At 51.6% G+C, this 11565-nt stretch overlaps 3 protein-coding genes across 3 annotated transcripts; 1 reads left to right on the top strand and 2 right to left on the bottom strand.

The window, feature by feature from the left end:
• Positions 1-265: 265 nt before the first annotated feature.
• BO97DRAFT_353753 (putative GTPase MTG1) lies at positions 266-1339 on the top strand (the record flags this gene model as incomplete). Its single annotated transcript, XM_025692063.1, has 2 exons — positions 266-532; positions 596-1339. 2 exons carry the CDS (start codon positions 266-268, stop codon positions 1337-1339), a joined length of 1011 nt encoding a protein of 336 aa, XP_025547757.1.
• A 361-nt stretch (positions 1340-1700) lies between these two features.
• Positions 1701-2465, bottom strand: BO97DRAFT_353775 (pre-mRNA-splicing factor ISY1; the record flags this gene model as incomplete). The annotated part of the gene is made up of 1 exon (XM_025692065.1): positions 1701-2465. A coding segment is annotated over one exon (765 nt), but the record flags the coding sequence as incomplete, so codon positions are not given.
• Positions 2466-9935: 7470 nt separating this feature from the next.
• On the bottom strand, positions 9936-11165 carry BO97DRAFT_201536 (type II myosin). Its single transcript, XM_025690531.1, has 3 exons — positions 10446-11165; positions 10006-10395; positions 9936-9940 (listed from the first exon to the last, which is right to left on the bottom strand). The coding sequence occupies exons 1-2, from the start codon at positions 10899-10901 to the stop codon at positions 10240-10242; spliced, it is 612 nt and encodes a 203-aa protein (XP_025547755.1). The 5' UTR covers positions 10902-11165; the 3' UTR covers positions 9936-9940; positions 10006-10239.
• Positions 11166-11565: the final 400 nt, after the last annotated feature.

The following is an 11565-nucleotide window of genomic DNA, read 5'->3' as shown; positions in this document are numbered from 1 at the left end:
GCTATGAGGATTTATCTTGTGAATAGTGCTAGGAGAGGCTGATAATGTCTCGATTCGGAAGTGGTAACATTAAGCACTACACCGCCTGGTTGACCGCCCAATCCCTGTAGAAAATTGCCGTCCTACAAAGAAATCGATAACGAGCCATATCCTCAACCCAATTGATATCTGCACCTCATGGCTCGCTGATCATGAGCAGGAACGAGTTCCATGTGTTACTACGCGAGACGAAATCCCAAGACTTTACATTAATGGATATACGATAATGGCGGCCGCATTTGTACCCCGTCAGACGTTTCCCAACTATGCGTCGATCCCCAGGTCGTACTTCCTGGGCCACCATAGAGCCGGTTTGCGGAAGATGCAGAATATGCTCTCGTCGATTGACTATGTCATTGAGTGCCGGGATTACCGAGTTCCAGTCACCTCCATGAACCCCATGTTCGAAGAAGCGCTGGGAAAGACGAGGCGACTGGTTGTCTATACCAAGAGAGATCTGGGTGCGGAATCTGGGTCGACTGCCCAGAAAACAGTGAGTCATGGTTACAATTGCTCCCTCGAGAGCAACCGGCTGATCTATATGTCACATTCATAGGCAGAAAAAACCATTCGAACCTTTAACAAGAACGGAGATTCACTCTTTGTCAGCTCATCGTCCCGGATGGACGTCGGCACGATCCTAAAACACTTGCGAGACGATGCGGGAATCCCCGAGAGGCTAGTCGGCTGCCGAGTGATGGTGGTCGGCATGCCCAATGTGGGCAAATCCACATTAATCAACAACCTGCGCAATCAAGGCGTGGGAAAGGCCAAGGCTGTACGGACCGGGGGCCAACCGGGTATAACGAGAAAGATTGCTTCGCCCGTGAAGATTATCGAGCGCGAGAATGGCTCCCATGTCTACGTCTTGGACACACCCGGTGTCTTCATGCCGTACGTGCCGGAAGCAGAGAACATGCTGAAATTGGCCCTGTGTGGCTGTGTCAAGGATTCGGTCATCGCACCCGTCACCCTGGCCGACTACCTATTGTACCACATAAACCTGCACGATGCCCAAGTATATCAGCGGTGGTCTTCTCCAACAAATGAGATTGTACCGCTATTGAATGACTTCGCGCGCCAGACCGGCCTTCTGTCCAAAGGTGGAATACCCAACACGGAGCTTGCAGCGCTGCATTTCATTCAGAAGTGGCGCGGCGGGGATCTGGGCAAGTTCATCCTGGATGATTTGCAGGCAGAGGAGCAACGTCTGCTGGAAGGCGGAGAAAAGGAAATTAGCATCAGTCGCACGCAGGCTTTGAAGGCTGACAAGCTGGCACGGAAGCAACCCAAGCTGTAAATAATCATATCTCGCACATAGACTAATATAGCCCGCAACCACCTGTTGTACAAAGAACGAATCATGTTGGTATCATCGATATGCTTTTGCTTCCCCTAGATGCATCGTAGATTTGCCAGTGGGGGACCAGCACCGCATATAAAAAAAACACAGCAAGAATATGTGAGAGGCGGCGATGATAGGGCGAATGGGTTGATAAGAAACGCGAACCAGAACGCCATGGACAAGAGATGACAGTCGAAAACACCCCGAGAAGACCAAGACGACATGACGAGACAAGAAGACGAGAAAGTAAAAAAAGGAAAACAACGTAACCACAAACTCCAGAGCACACACAGAGAGAGAGAATCATTTGCCGACCTCAGGAGATCTTATCCAGCAGTCGTCTCCTCCTCCGATCCACAAGCTCCTCCTGCACCTCATCCAGACTCGGCAGCCTCCACTCGACGCCGTCCCCAGCGTCTCCAGGAAGCGGCTCCCAGCCATCATCGCCATCATCGCCCTTCTTGCGCAGACGCTCGACGGCCTCCTTCTCCTTCTGCCTCTCATACGCCAGCAGCGTGCCATCCTCCTCATCAAGCCCATACCCAAAGTAATTCGCATCGACCTTCTTCGTCGCGATCTCCCCGCCGCGCCCCTTCACCCCTCCTCCGGCCTCCTCATCATCCTCCTCAGCGGGCCTACCCCGTCTGGCGGCCGCCTCAAACATCTCCTTGACGCCCGGTAACTCCCTCGCGCGGCCGAAGTAGCGATACCCTTTCCCGCCGCCGGGGATCTCGCGACCCTCGTCATCGAACACCCGGCCGGACCCGCGCATGTAGTTGGGCCCGCCGAGGTTCCGGATCTGCATCTCCCACGTCCACTTCTCCCGCATCAGCTTGTTGATCTCATCGTTCAGGTCGCGGATTTGGTAGTCGCTCAGGCTGGGCTCCTGGATCCGCGACACCTTCCGCGAGATCTCCTTGAGCACCTGGCCGCGCCATTTCTCGCACATGGGGATCGAGTCGACCGAGGTAATCGCCTTGGGGCGGCGCGTCCGGCCGATGTCGATGATTCCGAGGTCCGCGGCCTGCTGGGCCCGGAATCGGAAGAGCATCGACTGAGCTTTTTCGCTATTACGCGCCTGGGTAAAAGGAAAGTATGTTAGCTATCCATGTTTTGATTTACAGGAAAGGAGTGAGGTTGGTTCATTTCCAATGCGGCGAGCGAAATGGAGGTCTTGAGTAGGTAGGTGGGGGAGGTCGGGTTGGATTATCATGAAGAGCTTGTTGATTCGGGGAGAATTGCCTCATAACTAGAGGCAGTATCGCATGGAACGAAGCAAATGATTGACTTTCTCATCATCCAACTTACCATCTTGAAAAACGACGCGGGCTGATCCCGTTCGAGGTGAGCGCTCGAGACAGAGAGGTTGAAGTGCAGAGGAGGCAGAAGAGGCGGACTAACACTCCGAGCTCGAGTGGATTCCCGCAAGCGAGCGCCAAGTCTAGCCGCGCGGCAAGCATCGCTCCCAGCAACGCTTTTTGGCCTGATCCAGATCTTTGGGTGGCATAAGCTTCTCTTTCATTGTAGCTTAGAAACAAAACTCCTAAGTAGTCATCACTCCTGGCTTCTTGGAACTTGTCTGTGATGAGGTTGCTGAATAGATTGCGAGCAACGGTAGCCAAGGGTGCGTACGATAAAAAAAGGGGTCTAATTTTAACTACAAGGGTCCAAAGTATATAAATAAGCCTGAGCCGATTGTGGCAAACATGGTCCAAAAGCTTGCGCTATTAAAGGGTTCATGTACAACTACTGCGAACTGAAGACGGGAAATAAAAGAAATCATTCAGGTGCAAGTATAATGTGACAGGCAAAACCCATCAAATATCATCAAAATTGCATTAGGGACCGACACAGCGGTTCCTATAGAGATCAACAAGGTGTGCAGACACATCAAATCAAATGCCCTGTAAGACAAACCCATACGCCATGCTCCCATCAGACTCCGTAGCCATGCAGGGCTTCAATTAAGTCATATTCGTAGAATTGTCGCTCAGGCCCTGGATGAAGATTTAGCGCCCGAGTCTCGAAATTATAGGCAGATGTGAACCAGGTTCAATCTGCTAGGTCGTCATAGTCTTACAAGAAGCCTTTCGTGTTGCTGGGTATCCGTTGTGGTATGTCGCCGGAGTTGTACACGCTGCTGCCTCGTCGGCTTCCAGCATCACTCCATGCGCCGATCCGTCCGATTGCGCTACCCCGTTCGATGCGGAGTCCTCTCCAGCCCTCTAGCTCACGTTCCACCCTCAGCGATTTCTCTCGCTCTTCTCGCAGCTCCCGCTCTGCTCGACGCGCCTGGAGCTGCGCCTCAGACTCGCTTTGTTGAAGTTCCTCAATGTCGCGCAGGAGACGGTCGATCTTGGCGCGCGTCTTGGTGACATCTTCGTTCAGCTGTGCGTTCATCTTATCACGTCGCTCAATCTGAGATTGTAGATCTTTGACTGTACGATCGACGTTACGTAATGACCGTTGCTCAGAGCTGTGCTTGGTCTCTTGCTCCTCGAGGTGTGTTTCCAGCTATTTACCGAAGATGGTCAGCAATCCTAGGGCCGTATCCCCGTGTGTGGGGAAAGTAAACTTACCTCCTTGATTCTCTTGTGCAAGAAGCGTACGTCCTGGCTACCAGAAGAGTAGCTCTTGGTTTCTAAGTCGACGCATCGCAGCTGTGACTCCTTCAATTGCTTCTCGAGCGCGGCCTTGTCTTTAAAGAGCTGCGCATTGGTCTCTCGCTCTGCAGTTACTTCTTTTTGCATCTCCATAGCCAAAGCTTCTGCCCGCCGCATTTTGCCCACGGCAGCTGCGGAAACATCTTCTTGCTGGGCCAGTTTCGACCTGAGCTCCAGCAATTCACGGTCCATACTAGCGGCATTGCGCATGGAGGGACTCTCTCCCTTGACGAGATCTTCGAGTCTTTCACCAGCCTCGGCCAAGCGTGTCTCTAGCGTCTTCTTCTCCTTCAGCAACATGTCGCGCTCTGCGGTCACGTCGTCAACCGAAGTGCGAAGAGTCCGGACTTGCGACAACAAAGACACAACCTTGCTCTGCGCTTCGTTATGCGCAGATACCGCCTCATCCCGAGATGTCGTTACATCTTGAAGCATAATGTCCATGCGGGCTTTCTCTTTCGCCCAAGTCGAGCTGTTGAGAACTTCGTTGTCCCACTTACTGCGAAGGTCTTCGAGCTCTTCGCGCAGGCGGGCGTTTTCACCACGGACATTCAATACCCTTTCACGTTCCATTTCGAGCTCGTTGTTCAGGGTTGAGAACTCCCTCTGATACTTCTGTCTGGTCTGCTCCATCGAGGTTTCCTTGTCCTCGATATCGATGGCGCGTTGGTTTCTGTAATCTTCGAGCTCGTTCTGGAGACGCTGCTTGGCTTGCAGGGCAGCTTGTAGCTCTGCTGCCTGATCCTCCATCCGTGCTTCTAGGGACTGAGTCTGGCGCTGCAGATCTTCGACCAGAGCATCCATCTGTTTACGCTCAGACATGATCTGAGCGCAAGTATCCTCGGCCTCCTGGGCTTGGTTTTTGGCAAATTGCTCGGCTCGAGTGGCTTTGAGGACGGCAATTTCTGCCTGCTCGAGCTTGTTGAAGTACTCATCCGCGCGGGACTTGTAGAGACTCAAACTCGATGCCAGATCGGCTGACTTCGAGGTCTCCGCATCAAGACGGATTTGAAGGTCAGAGAATTCTTCGAGAAGCTGGTTTCTGCTAATGGCATCTTGATCGCGTGCAACCTGCATCTCTTGGAACTCGGAGCGCGTATCGCGTAACTCAACCTCCAGCGTGGCCTTTGCACGCTTGAGTTTCTCGAGTTGCGTCTTGGAGTCACCGAATTCTGCCATTGTTTCCTTGTGTACCTGGAGTAGAGCCCTCCGGGATTGCTCTTGCGAGTTGATAAGATCGTAGAGCTCTTCATGAGACTTGGCTTGAACGTCTCGGAGCGAAAGCTCTCCTGTATGAATGCTCTTCTCCAGCGCGGAAACCTTCTTGGCAGAATCGTCAAGCTGGTCGTGCAGACGGCCATTTTCACGCTCAAGCAACTGCATGCGGCGACTGTCGTCTTGCCAACTGTCGCGGGACGAAGAAGCCTCGTCAATCTGATTCTGGAGATGCTTGTTCTGCATCTCACTTATCTGAAGCTTGTTCTGAAGCTCCTCGATTTCTGCCGCCATGTCCATCCGTTTCTGGTAGCCTACGGTGTCCACGGTTCTGTCCGACCGAGCAGAGTCCGCTATCTCATTGAAGTTGAGTTTCCTGTTGGGAGTCGTGGGTGTGCCAAACTTCTTCGCAATGTCGGAGTTCTTCCGGAGGTGGGTTGGTGTACGATTACCAGCGACTTGGTTTTGGTCAATCTCCTCAAGCAATGCGCGCTTCGATGAGGCATAGCGGGCATCGAGCTCCTTCATCTCATCACCATGACGACGGCGCATTTCCGCCAGCTGACTCTCAGCCCGGCTGTACTTCTCATCGGTCACCTGCAATCTGCTTCTGGTGGCTTCAAGCAGTTGAGCTAGATCAACCTTCTTGGAAAGGTTGGCCTGTACTTTTTCCCACGTTGAATCGGCAGGATCCGCCTCAGGTTCAACAACCTTGTGTAACAGCATCAACTGCCGATGCAAGTCTTCAATCTCTTTGTTTGCAGTGTCAATAGAGTTCTGAAGCTTGCGCGTATTGGCCTGGGCTTGTGTGCGGAGTTGTCTTTCAGTCTCAAGACTTCTGTTAGCCTCCGCAAGCTGAATCCCTGCCGTAGATGCGGCTTTCTCAGCATTGCGACTGGCCTTGTGCTCCCTGTTGACTTCGTGGTTTAAATCTTCCAAGCTGAGAGAAAGCTTCTCTTTTTGTTTTTCCAGGGAGGTGATTGAGACATGAAGGTCGCCAAGCTGACGGGTCAGCTTCTTATTGTCATCCTCCAGCTTGGCCTTCTCCTTCTGGAGATTGGTTATACGCAGGCGTTGATTATCGCTTGCTCTTGAAGTGGACCTGGCTATGTCAAGGTTCTTCTGCTGAATCTTGGTAAGGAGAGCACGATTATCATTTTCTGACGCGGTAAGTCTGCCCTTCAATGTCACCAACTCTCGCTCAAGACGTTCCTTGGCTTGGTCATGGCGGATGCGGAAGTTGTCGGATTCAGCAATGGCGTTCATTAGCTCTTGTTCTCTGACAGCGAGTCGTGACCTCTCAGCCTCGAGTTCTTCTATTTGGTGGGATCGAGCATCAAGGTCTTTTTGGACACTCTGCAGACGTTCGGTGGCCTGCTTCATTATGCTGCGCTCAATGTCAGCTTCCGCATCCAGTCGAGCATTCTCAACCTTGGTAAAGCGGTCCCGAAGCTGGATTAACTCAGTCTGCAGCTCCTTCCGCGACTCTTCAGCAGCGACGCGGGCTTCAGTGGCGCGACGTAGAGTATCTTGCTGAATATACATCTCCTTTTCAATAATGATCTTAGATTCATTGAGTGCGGTGTACTTATCCTTCAACTCCGCAAGGTTGTGCTCGGCGAGCATCTGGACGTCGTCGCGGGATTGTCTTTCCCGGCTAAGATCCGCCTGCGCCTTGTACAACTGACCCTTGAGCTCCTGAATTTGCTGCTCAAGAAGCTTTCGGCTGTCGCCTGCTTCAGCGTCTTCAGAGATCTTCTCTTCCAACAATTTCTTAACGTCAGCCGCTTCACGCTCTAGTTGAACCTTTTCTGACAGCATGGCGTCAGTCTCGGCTTGAAGTTCGCGAAGGCGTCGCTGCATATTGTCATGACGTGTTGAGAGAGTAGCCTTTTCAGATTCTAACTGGCGCTTTTCATCCTCGTGCTTCTTTACGTCGTTCCGGAGGACTGTCATTTCACTTTCTTTCCGACGAAGCATTTCTTCGTATCCTGTTGACGTCGACGAGAGCTCCGATATTTGCTGTCGAACAGTGCGATTCTCCTCGAGCAGCTCCTTGATCTGTTTTTTGGACTGCTCCAGGTCTCTTGAGGCTTTTGCATGCTTGACCTCAAGGTCCTGGTCTGTCTTCAACAGCTTGGCTTCCAAGTCTTGAAGTTTGCGTTCCTTCAAGCTGAGATGACTTTGAAGCATCTTGATTTCTTGGCCAAGTTCCTGAACATGGACATCCTTCTCCGAAGAGGATTTCGATGCTTCGGCCAGCTCGCCTTCAATCTCTTCGAGTCGAGCCTGCATCTCCCGCTTCTCATTCTCGAAACGTTGAATGATTTCCCCGGCCTGTTCGAGTTGGGTGATCCGCAGCTCAAGCTCGTCATCTGTCTTTTTCTTAGCCGCGATCAGATCATCCAGTTGATCCTCAAGACTCTCCTGGTCGGCAATGGCACCAGCCAGCTTCTCGCTTAGCTCAACCTCCCGAAACTGAAGTCTCTTGAAGATCTCTTCCTTATCAAGAGCCAGGGCGCGTTCACTTTCCAGAGTCTGCTGGATTTTCTGGATTTCAATCTCCGTCCGCCGCCTTTCCTCCTCGAGCTTGTGCCGATTTGCCAGGTCTTGGTTCATCTTCAGCTCCAGCTCCTTGATCTTCTCATCTCGCTTCCTGACTTCGTTTGCTGTCCGTGTCTCACCAAGAAGCGGTTTCATCCTTGAGAACAGTCTCCACCAGGGATTAGCTTTCATATCCAGATAGGTTCGGAAATTCTGCTGGATGATTCGGGTGGCCTCCGCTCGGTACAGACGTTTGTTGGAGATCCGTCGTTGCACGAAACCTCGAACGACTGATTGAAAGCGAGTCATGATGGTACGAATGAGCTGATCTCGCTTCTCCTCCAATTCGGCCAAGACACCAGCTCGGAAGAAGACTTTCGTGCGGCCGACTCGGTACCATGCAGGGTCCAACGCAAGCTTCTGTAGCATGATATCAGCAGCATTTTGACCGTCCAAGTAGCCTTTTGGCATCTTCTGGCAGAGTACTTCATATCGTTGACGAAACTCGGCAAATGTTAGTCGATTGGGGAAGCCTGTACGTGCAATTCTGATTCCCTCGAGTACACCGTTGCACCGCAATTGATCAAGGACGAGAGGGGCATTCAACATCTTAGGACGCTTCTTGTGGTTGGGTATGATACATCGAACGAAATGAGGATGAGTGGAGTTTAACTGTTGCATCAACTTGGACAATTGTTCCTTGTGCCGCTGTGCAACCGTGCGGAACAGTCCCTTTTTCACACGACTCTTGGGATAATCGCTCTCATCGTCAAGATCACCGCAATCAGAAAAGAGACTTGCAACATGAGGCTCGTCTGAGTGCGCGAGAAGACGGGTAATATTGTCATTAAGCGGGTCCTTGTTCTTCTCAAGCCAGCCATTAGTGTCGTATTCCACTTCGGCCGCATAGTGTGTGAGCACAAATCCTTGGCTGAGACGGGAGGCACGATACTTAGGAGATTTGCGATCCCAGAGTGAATGTAGCTTTTCAGTAAAGGTTTTGTCGGTGGCCTTTGGCATAACACAATCTTCATCCAAGCAGGAAAAGATACCGATGGGGTTAGTCAATTCTATCAAGTCGATGGTTGGCTGCAAGTCTTTCCCGAAATCAATAAATTGCCATTCAATCTGTTCTCTGGCGTACTCTTCCTGTTCCAGAACGAACATGTGATGGTTGAAGAACTGCTGGAGCTTCTCATTGGTGTAATTGATGCATAATTGCTCGAAACTGTTGTTCTCAAAGATTTCGAAACCAGCAATATCAAGAACACCGATGAAGTAACTGTCTTCACCAGTGACTGTGCTGCGGTCGAGTTGGTCGTTGATGCGGTCAACAAGGTTTCCGAAGCCACGCTCGTAGATACCTTTAGCTAGGGCATCAAGGGCAAGCCGGACCTGCTCGGGAGTTTGGACCTTTTCCACCCACTCACGCCCCGCCTTCACTCTTGGATGCAACAATCCTTTGACGAAAGGCTCCGGTGCGATGCCAAGCAGATGGCAAGCTCTTTCTAAACTGTTCAAAGCGTCGGGACCTAGGGCGGCCTGATCAGCCCGCAAGCTGGCCTTCACAATCGTTACATTACCCAGGTGAAGGACAGCGGCAATGGTCCGCAAGATGCACATTTGATCCTCGTCCGAAAAGTTCATCACATGGAAGGCTTCCACCAACATATTCCACTCCTCGTCATCGGATACCCCTGCGATCGTCTCGTTACCATCTCTGGTGTACGCAAAATCCTGAATCTGCAAATCAGACAAAAGCAACGATTCCTTCAACTTTGGGTCTGCGCCTTTCAAGAGCTGGTAGAAGATGTGGTAGTTTCTCTCGTTTGCATTGGGTTTAACAACGCGAGACTTCTCAAGGAGATACCAATCTATGGACGCGCCTGATATCTGACCAGCTCGAGAGAATTCAATTCGGATGAACTTGCCAAAACGCGAAGAGTTGTTGTTTCGAACAGTTTGCGCATTACCGAACGCTTCGAGAATTGGATTCGCGCGAAGGATTTGCTGTGACAGTGTCGACAGATGCTTGTTTCCTGACCGGGCGTAGGGCGTATCCGTAGTCGCAACGGCTGCGAGATATTGAATGACCTTTTTGGTGTTCTCCGTTTTACCTGCACCTGACTCTCCACTTGATTTCGCTGTTAGAGTGGTCTTCCAAAGCGATGCCATATCTCCTACTAGAACTTGACTTACGTCACCAGGATGCTTTGGTTCTCGCCTTCCTCTACCAGATTTCGGAATGCCTCGTCCGCCATAGCGAAGATGTGAGGCCGGTTTTCATCTCGACTTCGACCTTTGTACATCTTGACATATTCGTTGGAGTAAATTGGCAGCGGGCAATACGGGTTAATAGTGACGAGGAACAGACCCGAGTATGTCTAGAAGATGAGATCTCAGTCGATGTGGACATGAAATATCCGATTGCATTCAAAGACTCACATAAATGAGATCGGCTTGATATCGGGTATGTAGGTTGTGGACCACTGAGGCCTCATTAAGATGCGTCAATTCAGCCATATCATCAGCCTTGTCGAACTTGGCCGGGTTGACCTTGTCGACTTGATCGACATCAACCTCTCGTTGCTGCGATGAAGTCAGCCCGTACGCCCAAGCTTGGTAACCGGCAGATTTACCTCTCCATCGTCGGTTTGAACAAGCAACCGACCACCTTCATTTTCGTCCAATACCAGTCCACGTACAAACGCCTTCTCCGGATCACGTAGCCAGACATATTTATTTCCGGAGAAGTCATTGTCGCCTTCCTGACCGCGGATCTGATCGGCTCCCCGCCGGAGCTCTTCCGTCTTGATGAACTCCGGCGCAAATGTCCCGGACGCAGCGTCATTCCTGAACGAGCCTGACCTCTGGCGAACTCCTGGTCGAGGAGCTAGAGAAGTGGATGCGTGCGAAACTGAAGATGCGTTCCGAAAGTGCCCTCGAGCCTCTTGGAATCTGTTGGGCGACGTAACGATGGCAGACTTGGGGCGCAGCCCTCTTGCCTGCGGGTTTGGGGAGGCAGACGGTGATGGTGAGGCGCGACCGAAAGGGTTGGCTCGTTTTGGGGAGCCATTTAACTGAGAAGGAAGCATGTCGTCGTCAATTCAACAATGAAACATTATTCAACAGAAAGGTCGTGTAATCATAACAATGGCAATATGAGGCAAAAGACAAGGAAGGGACAAGGAATGGGACGTCTAGTAGCCTCTTAGCGAAGCATGCAGGCCGAATGGAAAGAAGGGAAGCAAAAGAGGAATGAAGTGGAGGGGGGATGGGGAGGGGATTGAACGTGGAAGGTGAGTGAGATTAGATCAAGAGAAACAAGAAGTGTAAACCTCGGGGAGAACTGCAGCGTCGTCACCGGGCAGCTGAACTAGCAGCAATCAGCGTCGTCACTGACTACCTTAGTTACAGACTTACAACAGTACACACTGACCACCGGCTGGCCTGTCGCTGTTTGTTTACATCGCTGCGGCACCCGTTCCTCAGGCTGCCGATCTTGCGCTAGTCCGCATCGGGTCCGCATCACGTGCCAGATGCAATTCGATCTTTTTTGGAGGTCTCGGCTGGAGCTCATGTTCCTCCGATCCATGCCTCACTTCACCGTCTCGCGCTTTCATCCTCTCCCGCATCTCTCGCTTTGTCGCGTCATCTTGCCTTCCCCAATCACTAAGGAAACGCGCACTCTTCGCATACAGCATAGACACACTCATGTATAGCCGAGTGTGTGGCTTGCTCTTTTCCAACGCGACTGAC

The sequence above is a fragment of the Aspergillus homomorphus genome (assembly GCF_003184865.1).
Source record: "Aspergillus homomorphus CBS 101889 unplaced genomic scaffold BO97scaffold_46, whole genome shotgun sequence".
Taxonomy (NCBI): Eukaryota; Fungi; Ascomycota; class Eurotiomycetes; order Eurotiales; family Aspergillaceae; genus Aspergillus; species Aspergillus homomorphus.
Note: the sequence above shows the minus strand (reverse complement) of the source record. Positions and strands in the feature narration are given on the sequence as shown.

Coding starts and splice junctions, on each gene's coding strand:
- BO97DRAFT_201536 (XM_025690531.1), bottom strand. CDS start 10,901: ATGCTTCCTTCTCAGTTAAATGGCTCCCCAAAACGAGCCAACCCTTTC. Junction 10,396..10,445: donor TTCAAACCGACGATGGAGAG/GTAAATCTGCCG, acceptor ACTTCATCGCAG/CAACGAGAGGTTGATGTCGA.